Below are 18,656 nucleotides of genomic sequence, written 5' to 3' on the forward strand. Positions count from 1 at the left end.
CAACAATTTGATCGTACGGAAATCCATTATCAAATTTGTGTGGAACGGTATAGATACTCATTACAATTTTAAGTTGCTTTGGTGTGCAAATATTCAATGAATAATTTGTGGAAGCAGCTTGTACAAGTGACTTGCGTCACTTTTCCAGATGAAGAACCTTCTTGATTATGTTTGTTCTCTTGCCTACCTGGAAAACGTGAAGAGCTATTTCTACTGGCAATGTGTATGGCCTGTTTGTTACAAGACATCATACTTTACTAACCACAGTTTTGGTACAGCGTTTTGTAGATCTGTTTCTAGATGGTCCTTGAGCCCTATGTTGATTCACATCTCTTTGTTTTATAATGCTTTTAAATACTAGGGATATCCCTGACTTGAAATTTCTATATGCACTAGTTTAACACATTCTTATTATCTGAGTGTATGTACACTTTGCGTTGCGAAAGGCTATTACATACCCTTCCTAATTTTTGGTAGCATAATCAAACTTACGTAACGTCAAATAATGACAAAATATAGTTCTGGTACTTCCTGTCCTATCTAGGTTTTACATTGGGTACAGTTGTCACGTGACGTGTTAAGTTTCATATTCTGTGTGTTTTCATATAGCAAAGCCACTTCGGGCTATCTACTGAGTCTACCGAGAGGAAAGTTTCATATTCAAAATCGTTTTAATATTCTGGCACGATTTTTAATAAATTTTAAGCTTACAAATTTTTAAACAGAATATGTTACGTGTAAAGTGAGAACAGAAAAATATCTTTATTTAAGTTAATCTCATTTATATCTAATCAAATTTATCTGAACTATTATTTTCTCAATATTATACACAATTTATTCTTGTAATTTTGTTTCTTTTAGTTATTATTCCTACCTTGTACGTTTTTTTAATTAGATTTTTTCGTTCCAAAAATAAAACAATTAAAATATTTGTAACCATAAAATAAATTATTTATATATAATTTCATAACTATCTATAAATTCCAATTGTAAACTACAGGTGGGTCTAGTGGTTAGCGTGTCTTTCAAAAATAAAATAATTCAAATATTTATAGCTATAAAAATTATTTATAACTTGAAATAATTTTGAACTGCGTGTAAACCTAGTGGTCAACGTACCCGGTTGTATATCTGAAAATTTAAGGTTTGAGCCCTTAGTATGGCGCTTCAGATATTCCACTGAGTTAGTAATCCTAAAATCTGAGACTCAAGAATTTCCAAACTTAATATGAAAGAGAATTAGAAGACCCCTGGAAATACTTTTCACCACACAAATATTTTGAAATGTTTAGTAAAACTGGCGAAGAGGAATATAGTTCCTAAATAGAACTTCGTTAGTTTAGTTTAGTTTAGTTTAGTTATCTTTCGTCTCTCATCGTTCGGTCTTGTTGATGAGTTCTGGTATTTAATGAAAATACTCCAGGACAGTAACATGTGGAATAGAAAAAACAGATCACATATACTATTTTGCACACTTGCAATTCCAAATATGAAATGGCAAATTTAATAAAAATGTGTAAGAAAAAAATATGTTGCACAGATATTATGTCTATTATTTTGCAGTGCTTTGCCAGCTTTCAGGGTTTAAACTATAATGAAAGCAAGGCTTGCTTGTTTAACTTAGAATTTTCACATAACAAAAGGCTATCTGTACATTATCATCCGTAACTTTGAATTAATAGATTAAAGGGAAAGTAATTAGTTAACAGCGCCCACTGTCAACTTTTATGCTTCTCTTGTCTAACTGAATATTGGATGGAAGATATGATCGCCACCTTTATAACACGCTCACTCATCAAGGGGGAAATTTCCCAATTTTAATAATAATTATTCATTGTATTGTATAAAGTGCGGACGTTCCAATCCATTAAAGGAATAATTTCCCAATTTTAATAATAATTATCCATTGTACTGTACAAAGGCGTCGCTAAGCATTGGTAGTAGCACATAGAGCTCATGTCCTGATTCTATTTGACAGTACTACGAATCCACAACCACCCCCGAATAACACAAATTAATTAGAATATTTAGAAGAAATTAATAAGAAAGTTTGTATTATTAATTACAGTAATTTAGAATCAAAGCTAAAAAAGTCTTATCAAAGCACGCCAAATGCTTATTATATACGGAATATAAAACCATGATCGATATCATACTGAAACGCCAAAAATTCCCTAGCCACGCCTCTGGTAAGGAATTTTTACATATTATTGTATTTTAACATACGTGACATTAAATGGATTTTTATTTTATTTTTCTAGTTCTGTTTAAAGAGTTTTTTTTAGTTGTACTGTTGCTATGTTTACCAACATAATTATATGTTACCTACATAATGAGATTTACGAAATTTTTATACTGAAGTCTTCTAACAGAAATCGTTTTGTTTTTTTACTTTTTTTTTCTCTTCAGGATTAGATGCATGAACTTACTTGGAAACTGATACAAACAGCCGTTAAAGCAAAAAGGAAGTACTTGTATTGTTGTTTCCTGTGAAATTTCATCAGTAATTTACTAGTCTTTATTAATTGCTCAGTACGTAGTTTACTAAATTGTATTATATTGTTACAAATTACGTGTTTTATTAATTATATCGATATAAAATTTGCTTGCTTTTTGTTAAAAATAAATTGGTCCAATGGGCTATTTGTACTGTACCTATTGTTCTCCGTCCACCTCTCAATAACATCGCCGATTATAAAAAGTCGTTCTTACTTTTGATGGTTAAACTGGAATTAAAGGTAGGTTTTCTGTTCAGATATTTTATTCTTCTATTCAAGCATTTTAATATTCTATGCGTTTCACAAATTTTATATGTTGCCTTACATCCCTTAGTCTCAGTACATTTCTTGTTCGGATGCTTACCTACATTTCATTTTCTTATCTTTCTGTCTTTCTAGCCCTCCAGTGGCTCAGCGGTATGTCTGCGGACTTACGACGCTAAAAACCGCGTTTCGATACCTGTGGTGGGTAGAGCACAGATAGCCCATTGTGTAGCTTTGTGCTTAATTCAGAAACAACAACAATAACTGTCTTTCTATTAATGGATGTTTTCTTTTGTCTTGTTTTTCTGTCTTGCTATTTACTCAGATTTGTTTCTCTTTCCCACAATCTCCTCTCCTGCTTTGTGTAACGCCTTTTTGCACTTAAACCATTGGTTCTCAGAATCTTTGTTCACAAGTTTTTCTTTTTTAAATATTTCAAATCGGCATTTACTTTCAACAACTAATTTCTTGCTTATGTTGTTGGGTGTAAATTATTCTAGTCCAATTTTGCCCTACGCGTGGCCTCTTTGTTCGGTTTCAGGATTACTTGCCCCATATTTAGATTGTGAACACTGCAACAATTTATTGAAATTGATGAAACGTTCCAAAAAACCCAAAACAACAATTCTTTGAATTTTGGACATTTAAAAATTATTTAATTTTAAAATTATTAAGTGGTTTAAAATTATAATGACCAAAAATGTATTTTGCTAAAATTAGTAATGTCACAAAACTGATTTCACAGCTTCTCGTCTAGTTATCTATTTACTCAAACAGCGATTGGCACGTGCGGATACCAGACATCTGGATCAACCATTACTGTGTCAGGTCAGGAGGCATTGTTGTTCCCGCGTCGATAAAAATGATCGAATGGAATTCCTTGCTGCTGGTGCAAATTGTCCTCAGTGGTTTGAGAAATCACGTGATTTAAGAAAAAAATGTCGTCGCCATATTGATTTCCCTGTTGGTGGGCTGGACTGCACCATAGCTTGAGTTCATGTTTGATGTACAGTTCTGTTTTAAAGAGCTAAAAAAAGTGTAAATGCAATTAAGATAAATTTACCTTATTTCAAATTAAGGTGTACTTTTACATAAACAGTGGCAAAACGTAATATTAAGTTATATTTTTTAGAACTAGCGAGAGCTTATTACTAAGGGAATTGGAAGACCAGGGTGTCGGTTGATTTATTTTTGCAACTAATAGATTATATGCCTGAAACGTTTGGTAAAGGAAAATTACGCACCGAAAGGGGCAGAGATCAACAGTGGCGTCCGGCGTGAAAAAAAGCTTTAACGTTTGCACACAGTGGCTCCTACGTTGGCATTTGAAATGCCTGTTCGTAGACAAGGTGGTAAGATCATTTCATTTTGAACGTTAAAATTAGTTCTGGTAAGGCGTATTTTTTAGCTCTCTTATGCTATACTGTTATCGAAACAGGCATATTGACAGTGACGTCGCTCTGTGTTCAGACGTCAATGGCACTTGCAAGTTACTGAGTTATACTGACACTGCCAGTATTTCTGTTATAGTATGAATGTCTGGTTTGTAGTTAGGACTAATAAGTAAAATACAATGGTTATTTATACTGTAGTGGAAAACGAGTGTATTATTTTAAGTGTTTATAATTATTTTTATATGATTAGTATTAATTTAGCCTATTGATCTAATAACTCGCAGTTATACTCCTACTGCTAGTGCTCGTAGTAGTACCATTACTACTATTACTAGCATTAAGTTTGTTAAATTGCTGACAATAACAGGTATAAATATTCAAGAGAATATACTTATTATTATTAACAAGTGTTTCAAATACATGAAGATGAAACTTGTTCTAAAGATTAGTGATACTGATAGAGAAAAAATAAATCCATCGCAATAATCATATAATTATAGCAATACATGCCATAGTTTTAGTTTTAAGACTGAGTTATACTTGTGTTTCTTCAGTTCTCTCTAAACTGAGTATACATTAATGTATTACACTTACACTGTAGTCATGATTATGAAATTTTTGACAACTTGACATTATTGTCATAATATCACTGTTCTCATAAACATGTTTTTAATTAAATATTTAATTTTGCTCTGTAGTCACAATGCACATCTCATGTTTTAATAAGTGATATTGAACAGAATAATCTTAATGTATTCTGTGCATTGGAAATAATAATATACATTAAACAAATACAAAAACATATTTTAAATGCAGTCTCACTGCAGTAATGTGAATTTTTTAGTGAATATTTATAATGGAATGAATTTTATATTTGTAAGTATAAATTTAAAATAGATGCACCAGTAATCATAAATATAATTTAAATATTGTTTTAACCCTGTATCTACTAGGCTTAGGGTAAACAAGAAAAATAAATGAATTAACTTTTAACCAAAAAATGTTTAACAGCTGATAGTTTAGTTTTAAATACTTGAGTTGTATTCTTTGATTGGGTTTTTTGGAGATCCATGTAAAAAGAAAACCATTTTATGTGGTAGATTGTTATTTAGTTTATTTTTGTAATTCATGTGATTTAATTTAAGTTGCATGTACATGTTTATTATAGATACTTTGTAGGTATTGTATATATAGAATGTGTAGATGATTTGTTGAATGAATGACATGATTCTTGATTTATTTTGTAGAGGCTCATAGAGCTTTGGAGCTATTAGAAGAATACCATTCCAAATTAATTAAACATGAAGATAAACAGCTGAGGTATGCTATTGAACGAGTTATCAGAATCTTTAAAAGTCGACTTTTTCTGGCTTTATTAGGTAAGGAATTCCTGTGGATATTTATATATATGATATCCTTTTTAAATTAATATTTGAGTGTGGTTGTTTAAAATTGAAAGATGTAATAATTTAGGACACATATATACAAGATGAGTATGTATTAATGATTCTGTTCTAATGTTGAGGGTTGCTTCTAGACTATTTAGAATAAACAGTAGAGTAAAGATTATAAAATAGTGTATGAAGCAATTTGGCTTTTCTTTCTAAAGAACTGAAAATGGCAAATTTCTTGTCATTATTATGATACTTAGTAATATGTTTGAGTTGTAATGTCAGTAAATAAAAAAAAAAAGTTTGAGATTTTGTGACTTGCCCAAAACAATATAGTGGAGAGAAATCCAGAAAAGTAAACAGAAACAGGATGAAATAATCATTGTTGTAAACTAAAGAGTACTATAAAATTGTGCAAATCTTAGCACAGGTTGTTATATCTGACTTTGTGATGTTTTGATGGCTATGAGGGCAATTTATGAGAAGATTTATGAAATGTGTGAAGCCTATAAATAGCTGCTGAAAATGTTTTAATGGAGGAATATTTTTAGGTTGAAGTCTGTCAAGTGCTTGTAGTTATTGATGACTTTTTATAAATTTAATAAGTTGAAATTTTTTAATTTTGATTTTAGTGAAAGAGGTTGGCGTAATAAAAAATTCAAAAAGTGTGAACTTCTGGAACAGATGAAAAGTTTTATCATAAACTGTTTAAGAAGCTTGTGGGAGTTGTAATAATTATCCTTGAGAAATTTATTGATAATGAGGAATTTACTTAAAGATTAGTAAAGTTAATTCTATCTTTTAAAATAATAAAAGAAGTAGTTATTAGATAATGTGGAAAATGAATGCATGGTGTTTGTGAGTTGGTGGAATCTGTTGTGAGGGATCATTTTCTAAACTGGGCATGAGAAATACTGTATAATCCAGTATATGTTTAGAAGGAGGTGTTTTTAATCTTCTTATCATTTGATAAAAATTATGATTTATTAAACAAGTAGATTATTCTTGTTGATGTAGTTCATTGCAGTGGAAACTGAAACAACAAGGATATTGAAAATAGAATATTTAGAGTGTAACAAGTTAAATAATAGCTTTAAGGATAAAAACTATCACATTTAATGATAAGCATATTCAATTGAAGAATAACCCAGTCTGTAACACTTGGAACTTTTGGTTTGTCTTGAGAAATGTTATAACAAGACAAAGGATTCTAGCCAGCCAAGCACTACTCAGAACAACAACAGTATCTCACCCATTATGTCAGCACTTCATAGTTCACAGAATGGACAGAAGAACCAGCAGCAGACACAGAAACAGGTGTAGTCATAGGGCAGTTAAGCAAAGAAAAATGCTGAGGAGATATTTTCACTGGAAAACATTAAAGATATTAAGTTTGTTCAAGGGATGACAGTTAGTTAAACACAATGAAGATTGACAGCAGGATGTGGAGGGAAAATCTAAGGCTGGTAAACATAGGCAAAGTCAGGGAATATATATATGAACAGATGCGAATACTGATCATAGAAATGGATGCCAGTCGGGAAAGATGTGACTGCATGGGCAGGTGCCATGTGGAAAGATGGGCATCTAGTGTTTGAAGAGTCAATAGCCAAAACTGGACTATTCTGTTCATTAAGGGAAGAATGTGAAACATACAAGAATGTACATATCTGGTGGATAACCAGTAACAGTTATGATAATGGCAAAATCATATGTTTGACACATGCTCCCTAAACATCACAAAATCTGAGATATATTTTGGCTAAATAATTTAGGTAAAAATCTTTTAGAGACTTGAAGGCTCAGCTTTAATTGTATACCCTAAGCAGTGTACCATTTAATGGGAAAGTAGTAATGTGCAGCCCTTGGATAACCTGGTAAGATATCTGATGTTTTCAGTAATAAATTGTTTAGATTGAAGGAACAGGAAAAGATGGAAATGAGGTTATACTGGTAAATGAACTGGAAGAATGGATGAAAGAAGATAAATATATGGAATTTGAGTGAGTCTAAAAGTATGTGGGTATGAGAAGTTACTTAAACTAAATTAAATAGGGCATTATAACTAGGAGAATCTTGAGGAGAGTCTCTATAAAGACTAGTGCCAAATTCCACATGTATTTAAAATAGTTGAAGTAATATTAAAATCATTTATGTTTGGCACCTAATATTTAAAAGTGTCATAATAATACACAATTTATGTACAGTAATAATGTATAAAACAAGTTTACTGTTACTTGTTTGTTTTTCTGTGATCATTGATTCAGAATCAAGTAAAGTGTGAAACTATCTGAACTATGCACTTAAAATGTGCTGTAATGGGACTATACAACTGGTTGGAGGAGAGGCTGTGCTTTAGCTAGTGCAATGTTCCTCTCACTTAGATAAATAAATTAGTAGGCCTATTTGTTAGCTGTTAAGACATAAATGCCCGAGGGTATGGTTGGATGAAAATAAAGTTTTAGAGCTGATTATTGTTAAATAGAATTCCCAAATTTACTGTCTTCAAAATAATTATTTGCTTGAATAAGCCTTTTTAAGTTTGAATTTAAATGACTGTAATTAAGAATATGTCCTTAATTTCTTTTAAATATACTAATAAAAAATGTGTTATTTTGAGAGTACAATAGTTAACTTACATTAATTGTGTTAACTTGTAATTATATGCTATATTGGGCTTGTGTTCATTTTTCTTGTTGCTATAGTGTCAAGCAGTGATTAACATTCTTATTCTTTAAAAGTACAATGCCCTCTTATTTACTTTAGGAATTTGGTGTAAAAAATGGCACTTAATAAATAAAGTAAATAAATTAATAAGTAATAAATATAGAAAATTAGTAGCAGGTTACTGCTAACCATTGCCTTTTTGGCTGGTGGTTTGACAAAAATGACACTATGCCACTTTGAATGCTGTGCTTTGGCTGATGCTGAAATTTCTACTTGTCTATAACTTGTAATCATAACTAAGAACAAACTTAGTTAAGAATAAAATGAATGAATGCAGCACTCTAGTTGAAATGGATATTTATGATATAATGGGACTCACTGAAGCTTGTTTAGACTTGGATAACATTTCAGATATAAAGTAATTTTGATATTCCAGGTTATAAGTTATATAATGATAGAATTAAAAAAAAAAATGGAGGTGGGTGAGATGGCTGTTTATATAAGGAATAAATTTCAGCTTGTTGAGTTTGGGGATGAGAAAAAGTAGTCCTCAAGACATAACTAAAGGGAGTGAAATTAGGGGCATCAAGGATAGAAAATTTATAATTGGTAGTTGTAAACCACATGATGAGACAACTGATATCCATGAGAAACTGTGTTGAAATTGGGGATCTCACCAGTAAGATTACTAACATAATAATTATGGGATAATTTGTTTTAGTTGTGTTGATTTGTATTGTATAGAGACAGTTAGTGAAGTTGAAAGATTTTTTTTGAAGTGATGTAGAATGCTTTTGTTCATACAATTATCAAGAAAGATAACAGCATTTTAGGTTTACTCTTAACTACTAATGAGGATATGGTTACAAAAGTTGAAGTGGGGAAGAACATTTGAAGAAGAATGGTTATTGTACGATTAGGTTTATTGATTAGTTTCTTGTTTTGATAAGAATTAAATTTCAGCTCCTAATTTTGGGGCCATGGAATAAGATATATCATTAGTTAATTGGAATAATGAGTTAAAAGATGTGAAAAATAGCTAGGCAATGATATGAAAACTAACAGCATATATTTTTTAACTACATTGAAGGTAAACAAAATGGGTCTTTTGGGGATATGGGTGAGGAGGTTTACATTGAAGACTGTGAGTTGATTTAGCCTTCAAATGTTTTTAAGAGAAGGTATTAGCAACATTTCTGAACCTGAGCGTTCTATGGGAAATATTAAAATTAACTTGCAGCTAGTAGGTAGTAATCTTTTGATGGAAAGTAGAAAGATTGAAAGATTAAAAAGTGATAAAACATCAGGATCAAACAAGAATATCCCATGGGTTTTGAAGGGGAGTTCTAAATTTGATATATTTTACTGTATATGAAAATGTTATTCATGCTTTAGTATGTTTTTTTTTTTTCTTTTCTGTTAGTGGTTTAGTATTTTTATTTAAAGAGTAGCCTCAATGTGAAAGGGTAGCATTTACATGAGTTGGTATTTGAATATTAAGGGCATCTTAATGAGACAAAACTTTGTCACCTGTAGTCTTGTTAGTGTTTCAGTAACAAAATTTGACTTAATAAAACTCAACAGAACCTTATGCTTGCTTTATTTTTGTTAAGTTTTTGCTAATGATTTGATTTATTAATGTGAAAGGGTAGCATTTACATGAGTTGCTATTGGAGTGTTAATGGCATCTAAATGGGCCAAAAAAGTTTGTCACTTTGAGTCTTCTATCAATGTAATATGTAGCTGAATTTATGACTACTGTAAAATACATGTACTTTTAAAGGATGTGTTTGCATATAGACTGATATACAGAATTGTTGATGCTGTGTGGCTGTAAGTATTTGCATTTTGAAATTCACAATTGGTCCTATGATATCTATAGAAAATGTGTAATGAAATTGCAGTAAGAAAATACTACATTACAATCAAACAAATAATGTATGTTTTGGTTAATAGATTCTGTGAGTTAAGGTTTTATTCAATGCAAATATGATTTAAAGAATTTTAAAATTTAAGAGTTATTTGTGTTTTTGTAGTGTGTATTCTTCTTTTCTCTGTTGTGTGAATAAATTTTCAAAGACTTAAAATGCATTTTATAAAATTTTGAAAATATTTTCTTGTGACAGCAAACTAAAAAATTAGAGTATTGAGTTGTTGATCTAAATTGTTTTTTGGTCAGAACAAACAACTTCAGCTGTTACAAGTAGTAAATTTTTTGTTCTGTTTAATGGTATGACATCTTTTAATTTTTTGTTTTTTGGTGGGGAGGTTATTATTTTTAAATATAAAATTTATAGTATATAGATTGAGATTTAAACTTTTATTCAGCAACACTGTGTTTTTGAAGATGTTTAATGTAGAAGAACATAAAATGTTGTACATTTTTTACAGCCATTTCTTAATTATTCTTAAGATTGTGATCTTAAATATTCCATATACTTTTGTAATGATATCAAAATGAACGTGTAGCTTGTTCAAACCTAAGTCATGAAGTTTTACTTTACCAATACAAGTCTGAAAATTATTGCACTAGTTTTTTCTTAAGTACACAAAAGTAATGAATATATGTTGATGTGTACCTGTTCATATTTATTCTGATTTTACCTGACATATTTGTTTTCTGTAGTAGTTTTTCTTGTAGTTCTGTGTTTAGGTTTTAGAGATTGTGGAAGTAGGAAATAATTTTTTTGTGTTAACTTGATAACAAACAAATGCATGTATATAAATAATTGGAAATGGTGCTTCAGTGTTTAGATTTTAATTTTATAGCATGGAGAACATACTTATTTTTCATATTGTAACTTATAACTTTATATTTTTTGTTGGTCTTAAATTTTTTAAGTCATATTAAATATCTAATGCCATTTTCAAATTTCTAGAATGACAAAGTATGAGAGACTACTGTAAAGAACTTAGCTGATTTTACTGTACTTAAGAGTTAACTCTGTTAGTTTTAAGAAGAAATTCAAACTATGATTGTATTTGCATCGATTTCAATATTTATAGTATGGATTTGTTTTTACAAGTTCATACATGGAACGGGAACCACAAATAGCTGCTGCAAAAGCAACCAGAGTAGAAATTCAACAGTTTTAAAACGTGTTAGAGTGAAGTTTGAAGTTGAGTCCTATAAGACTAAATATCAGTATTGATTGGTAAGGTAAACAATTTACTTTGTGTTTATTTTTAGCATTACTTTTAATTATCTGCATAAAAATGTTTACTATAATATATTTTAGTTGTGCCACGCAACAAACGAGCAAAAATATCAATTGGAATACTGCATATAAACGTCTTCCGTGTACCTGCCAGTTGTGTGTATTAGCTCTCAATACAAGTCGGTAAACTATTGCTTGGAAGGCGCATGTAACGACCTAAGGTATAACTTTTAATTTTGAAAAAAAAATGTGATACCATTTGAAACATCCGTCTATGTAGTTTTAAGTTATTGTTCGAAGGAGATCTAACGAGGTTATTCAGAAAAAGTCACTACAGATATGGAGATGTTAATCGGTAAACTTGCGATCGATGTGATCACGCCTCCGTGAGATATTCGAGTTTCGACTTTATTTTCCCTCGTGTAAGGAGTTGGATAATTGTTACATTCCAGTAACACACTATTAAAAATGACCTGAAGACAGAAGTGATAGAAAGTTATAATTCGAACAGGCATTAAAAAAAGAAGAGGCACAGAAGATAATGTTTGTTATTTTGTTATTGAGGGCTGTATGCGAGAGTGTAATACGAATTGAGCACGCGTTTTCCTGTTATATCAAACGTTGTATTGCGTGTGTAATATTATGTTTAACCATTGGTCATCGACGTGAATTCTTCTGCTGGAAGAGGAATTTGTGTGTTGTTAGAGATTACAAGTAAGGACGACGTGCGGAATGTACTGATCGATTGTCAGCCTATTGAGTGCATAGCAGGCTGGAGTCGTGCTTTCTGCAGGACCTTGTGGAACTTCATTTGAAGTGTAAAAATATCCAGTTGTACTTAGCAGACAGGAAACGTTTTTATCGTAGTTGGCTTCTGTGGAATTGATGCACTATACCCATCAACATTGTTCGCTTAATCACTTGATTACACCCATAGCTTTACCATGGTTCGATTTGTCTGCGATTTTTCTCTTGTCACGTGTCTCTACTATAGATGTTGTCATGGCAATGAGTTTGGGGTCAGAGAGCCTCTGAAAATGTTATGCAGTGCACTAGCTGTACGTACAGAAATTATTTTGGAAGTCATATGGGAGATAATTTAAAAGACCTGCATATGACAAGTCACTAGTATGTGTAACATTTTTACATGAAAATCTTATTATGCAATTTAATAGACAGTTAACGGTAATTAATATACGTTTGTAAGTCTGCCGTGTTTTCCACTTATCATGATACGTAACTTCATACATAGCAAAGTAGAGTAGTATATGAGATGTTACTACTGTGTAGTTGTTAGTTATATACTGATTTCAAATGTACAGTAGTAAGCTGTACTGCCCATCTTACTTGGTAAACAGGTTTTATGTACTGACACTTTGGTATTTTAATTCTCTAGAGGTGCACTTGCTTTGGCGATTACCAATTATCACTAGATATGCCTCTAAATGACGTAGTAAATGACTTATCAATATAGTACCTCATGTAACATTACGTATTACCATTGACAATTCAGGTATCAACTTGTATTTTTTGTATAACATTACCCAGTGTCCTTATTCATTTATCTGTATTTCTTTAATTATAGACTACATTATATTATATAACCCATATGTAGGTATTTTACATTTTATAAAAGTTGTTTCTCAGCATTTGTGAAAATAGCATAAATTTCAAGTTAGAGTGTTTGAATCTCAAGGTAGATTTACAGAGAGGAACGATTATATACACAAAACTTTAGTATCTGGAGACAAGAAACCGTTTATGTTTGCAACTTATTTTAGTATTCCCTAATGGGTCAGTGCTAAAAACTGGATTAGCTCACTGTGCTGCTTTGTGCTTAACAAGAAAAAATGATTAGTGAAAATTACAAACGTTATGAACTTGTGTTTTTTTACGTTTAAACTGGAACGGTTTTTTATTTATTTGCTATAGACTATAGAGCCATTTAACAGGTAACAAACAAATAAAAAAAGAACTACAAATTTATATATATATTGTTATTTATATGGTGGAGCATATAAATGGAGCAGAAAAAATAAAATATGTTACGTTTTGTTAGAAATAAGATTGTCTTCATAATGCTGAAAACAACTATTTTCAGTAGAAGTTACTTTGTTAGGTGTTAAAATACAAATCTTTTGGAACCTCTTGCAGTCTGGTGATGAACGCCTACAAAACACGAACTGTCATTTCATGCTCTCATGCAAAAGTTTTCTTTTTCAGATTATGGATGAACCAACTCGCTTAAATTGGTTGTAAGCTTGAAGTAACACATTATACAGCGTCATTATAATGTTAATTAATAGAATAATATATTGCAAGATTATTTTATGCTTGGACTTTATTTGCTTTCGCGCGTGTAACACCACGAAGTTATTAGGTTGTGCGTTGAATGCTTGAGAAAAATGGTAGTTGGTAGGAAATAGGTCTGGGAAGTAAGAAGGATGAGGCAATGTTTCGTAGGCCAATTTTTTATATATTTTTTTGAGCTTCTAGAGCGTCATTTGAACAACGTGTGGATGAATGTTATCACGAAGCAAGATTGGTCCTCTTCGATTGACTAATGCTGGCATTCGTTCACGCAATTTTCTATGTATTTCATCCAGTTCTTGGCAGCAAACCTCTGCAGTGTATCTCAGAACGGCAGGTATGGGTATTAACACTTTTATTGACAAGGAGAGAACAACGTTTCGATCTTCCTAGGTCATCTTCAGGTCAAGAAAGAGAGTTTGAATGCGACCGTTGACAGACATTGAATTGTGTATGAATTCTAGTGATTCTGAGATTAAGAAATGCTATTTGATTATTTTTTTTTCTGTTCCCAACTTGATGCTGGGGTGTATAGAGTTAACGTATTTGAAAAAAACTAAGTGTGTAAGGTTGAATTGGTCGCTTGAGATTAATTCTGTGTCACAAAATAAAAATCCACAGAAAAATCACCCATACTAGATTATACATTCGCTGCGTCTCAGCACATGGAACAAAACAAAAACTCAACCTTTTAAGAAACCAAATAAACACAGCCATAAAACTATGCTCACCTGATAAAATTAATGATAAAATCAACAAAATAAAACAATACTTCATCAACATTAAGAAATTTCCTCAAAAAACCGTGGAAAAAATTATATGCACACACCTATACCAAAAACAAACAAGCAACAATAAATTCCAAGATATAACAAACTACAAAACCTCTCACTGCTACATATAATGTTCCCGACATCAGCAAAAAGTAATCAACATTTGGAAAAAAAAACTTAAAACAACATTTCAGTAAACACCAAATTTATTTAAAAACGAGGTACAAAACTAAAGTCCATACTATGTAAAAACTACACTGACAAACATAACTCCAATATAGAAGTCGTGGCAGTTGTTGCATTTTATTTTATAAGTTATATTGGTTTTTCAATACCAGATTCAAAGAACACAAAAACACCACACGTTTTTGAACATTGCAAATCAGATAAACACAACATATCCATAGAAAACACCCAGATATGAAGTGGGGAAATAAATATAAACAAATGCAAAATCAAAGAAGCTCTACTTATACAGCAACTAAAACTAAAATTAAACCAATATAAAGGAACACCTTTATATCTACACAAATTAATAACCTGACATCCACTTGTAACACCCCCTACAAACCCGTACCCGTTTATACTCTGGTTTCTAAGACACGTGTCCGTCAACGGTTGCATTCAAACTCTTTCTTAACCTGAAGATGACTTTGGAAGGTTGAAACGAACGTTGTTTTCTCATTATGAATAAAAGTGTTAATACCCATACCAGCCATTCTGAGATACATTTCTATTTCAAGTGGGTTTCTCGTCATAAAAAAACAAACAAACAAACAAACACCGCAATGATTTTCTGGCCCTCATTGAGCAAACTGTAATGGATAATACCGACCGTAGACCACCATACAATGACCATAATCTTCTGTTGGTACAACTTTGAGAAATGTCTTGGAGCTTCTTCACGTTTGAGCCATTGCGCAGATTGTTTTAAAAGATCTACTTTTCGTCGCAGGTGACAATTTGATCAAGAAATGGGTCATTTCTCTTGCGCAAAATAACCATAGAACACCGTTCAAAAGAGCAATTTTTCTGATTTTCACTGAGTTTGTATAGAACCTAGTTGTCGAACTTTTTCATTTTTCCAATTTGCTCTAGGTGGTTCGAAATTGTGGAAATGCCGACATCCAATTCTTGTGCCATTTCTCAAACAGTTTGACTCGGGTTTCTTTCCGCTAATGCTCTTAGTTGGCTGTTCAACAGCAGAAGGATGTCCTCTACACTCCTTATTTTCAGGCCCGGCATGGCCAGGTGGATAGGGCGCTCGACCCATAATCTGAGGGTGGCGGGTTCAAATCCCCATCACACCAAACATGCTTGCCCCTTTTAGCTGTGGGGGCGTTATAATGCGACGGTTAATCCCACTATTTGTTGGTAAAAGAGTAGCCCAAGAGTTGGCGGTGGATGATGATGACTAGCTGCCTTCTCTAATCTTACACTTTCAAGTTAGGAACGGCTAACGCAGATAGCCCTACTGTAGCTTTACGCGAAATTCAAAAGCAAACAAACAATCCTTGTCTTCAAAACACGTATCTCTATTACGAAACTTTTGGAAGCAACGCTGTACTGTGCGTTCGGAGGTTGCCCCTTCGCCCCATGCTTGGTTGATGTTGCAAATTGTGCAATGTATTATGACCAAGTTTGAATTCATACAAAAAATAATGCCCAACTTTGTTTTTCCATCATTAATTGTAACAGTTTGAAATATTGGAAATAAAGTTAAAAATTAATAATAAAATGACTAATGAAGGGAGGAAAGCTTTAGCTTTTCAATGGTATGTATATATTTGTAAAAATGACAGGTTTCTTATCCCTATAAGTGATACTTTTAATATAAAAATCCACCATTATTTTTCGAACAACCTGATATGTTTTTAGTATGAAGGATAGTCGGTATTTGTAATGTATATATAATTGTGTGAATGTAAAACAACCAATGAAACACTTGTAATGTTCAATCATTCCACTATTAGTCTCCTTTTTTATTTCGTTTTGTTGACCACGTGGTATAAGATGTATGTGATTGGTCATTTATCCTGTACTGTACCTGGCATGGCCAGGTGGTTAAGGCACTCGGCTCGTAATCCAAGGGTTGTGGGTTCGAATAACCGTCACAACAAACATGCTTGTCCTTTCAGCTGTGGAGGCGTTATAAAGCACGATCAGTCCCACTATTTGTTGGTAAAAGAGTAACCCAAGAGTTGACGGTGGGTGATGATGATTAATTACCTTCCCTCTGGAAGCACGGATAAGTCTCGTGTAGCTTTGCGCGAAATTAAAAAAATAATCATCCGTTTCTCTTCGAAACAAGAGTTATCTAACGAATTAGTTACATTACTTTAGTTTCGAAGAGTCAACATAATTGTCAGCATCATTCTCACATACCCTTGTGAAGCCTGTAGTAAACGGCCATAAGTACCGGCTGTATGGATATACCTTTTTGTGCCGCGCTCTCGTACCTCCAGCCAGCGCAGCACGTTTGATAGATGTATTAATTAATTAAAGGCAGCACTTCTTGGCCGAGTAGAGATTATTGGTTTTGTAGAATTCAGGCTTTAAATGTAACAGTCGTTCTGTTCATGTATGCTTGTCAAATGTGTTGAAAATTCAAACAGTCACAGAGGTGAGGTGTGCTCACCGCGATGTAATTAAAATATGATCCTACAAAATCCATGATGAAGATTTAAGATGCGTGTTACTGGACCAGATGAGATGAGTATTGGAATTTGTTTAAGACAGTGTTATATGAAATGTGTGATTGCGCATCTTCTATGTATTTATTATATTTTGGACATGTCTACTATTTATTACGCAACGCTGGTGCTCGTCCGTAATTACAACACAGGTAGTTCGGACAATTTCTGTGTTTTGGTATTAACATTAAAACATTGCACGATATCCATTGACTCAGCAAGGCGTGAAAGTTGAAATACTCGTTTCAAACTTTCTCGTCTTATGGCACATTTCCCCCAGTAGTAGAGCGGTATGTCTATCCACTTGCAGTGCTAGAAAGCGGGTTTCGATACCTGTGGTGGGCAGAGCACAGATACTCCATTGTATATCTTTGTGTTTAACTTCAAGCTTATGGCACAATTTTTGAATCTCAATCAATATCGAATAAAATAACTAATGCAACGATGAATTTTTAGCATATTATATTTGGTATCATAATAACTTGTAGATCACTCCCTATAATTATATAAAACGTTCACTTCGTTACTTCAGTTCACATCACTAATAGTATTAGGCCTATTATGATGTAAAAGGCGTGGGTATATATCACAACAGTGGTCGAAAAGAACTTTACTATGGTGTGTGGATCTTCTTTGTTGTGTATATATTGCTATTACATTCTCACAATGATATTTTTGGGAACTAGAATAATTTGTGAGAACGACAAAAACATTCTACCGATAATAAAAGTTAGGTCGGATTGCGTACGTACCTTGGGGATACCTCTTATTTCTCTGTTAGAATGACAATCAGTGACATCCTAGAATTTTTCAAAACAGTTTGTTTTTTGTTATGCACAGTATTACAAATCCTGGCTATCTTTTGATTGATTGTGTGTGTGATCAAACACCCAACCACACATATACTACGAATAAACATTTTTCGGAGATCGTATCTGGGGAAGAAACAGAAATGATTTTAATATTAAGTTGTTTGTACAATGTGTTTCTGTATGTGTTTTGCTACTAATGAGCGAGTTACTGTTTCATACAGATATGACAGTTCTGTGTCTGTTGGTTATAATGAATGCACATTTTAGATTATTTCGTTTTATTTGAGGGTCTGTTAGGCTATATAATTTATTATTTTTTAATATTTGAAAGTTATTACAACTTCTTTATGACAACAATCAGTGACAAGAAAAAGTTTTGAAATCTCAGCGTTATATTAAAAGTCTATACTAGGAAATTATACATTTATGTTAATTAATTGAAACAAAATAGTATTGTTCGCGGATGGAATTTATGACCACACTGTATCGCATCAGCATAAAGTATGGGAAACTGTTCTTCTTTGCCTGTCCGCACTCCGAAATTCTGTCTTTGGCATTCTTGTGTCATTTTTTAGATGCTGTATCTAAAATATGTTTCATTGAAGTTAATGATGAAACAGCTTTCTTTTGTTAAACACTGTTTATACTAGTGGTTCTCAAACTGTTCGCTGGGGCGCCGTGGGATATTTCAAATTT

General features: G+C 32.3%; 1 protein-coding gene across 10 annotated transcripts in view; it reads left to right on the forward strand.

Annotated features, from left to right (window-relative positions):
- Window positions 1–3,608: 3,608 nt before the first annotated feature.
- LOC143226005 (disks large homolog 1-like) overlaps window positions 3,609–18,656 on the forward strand; it is a 169,568-nt gene continuing 154,520 nt past the window's right edge. For 2 of the 10 annotated variants that reach the window (XM_076456344.1, XM_076456347.1), the window contains exons 1-2: window positions 3,613–4,114; window positions 5,404–5,535. In XM_076456344.1, the coding sequence (XP_076312459.1) occupies window positions 4,093–4,114; window positions 5,404–5,535 (154 nt within the window). In that variant the 5' untranslated portion in view covers window positions 3,613–4,092. Of the gene's footprint in view, window positions 4,115–4,200; window positions 4,305–4,503; window positions 4,524–5,403; window positions 5,536–11,240; window positions 11,370–18,656 lie in introns of those variants that run through there. The other 8 variants (XM_076456350.1, XM_076456346.1, XM_076456341.1 and 5 more) reach the window with 8 other exon arrangements.

The sequence above is a fragment of the Tachypleus tridentatus genome, chromosome 9 (genome assembly GCF_004210375.1).
Source record: "Tachypleus tridentatus isolate NWPU-2018 chromosome 9, ASM421037v1, whole genome shotgun sequence".
Lineage (NCBI taxonomy): Eukaryota > Metazoa > Arthropoda > Merostomata > Xiphosura > Limulidae > Tachypleus > Tachypleus tridentatus.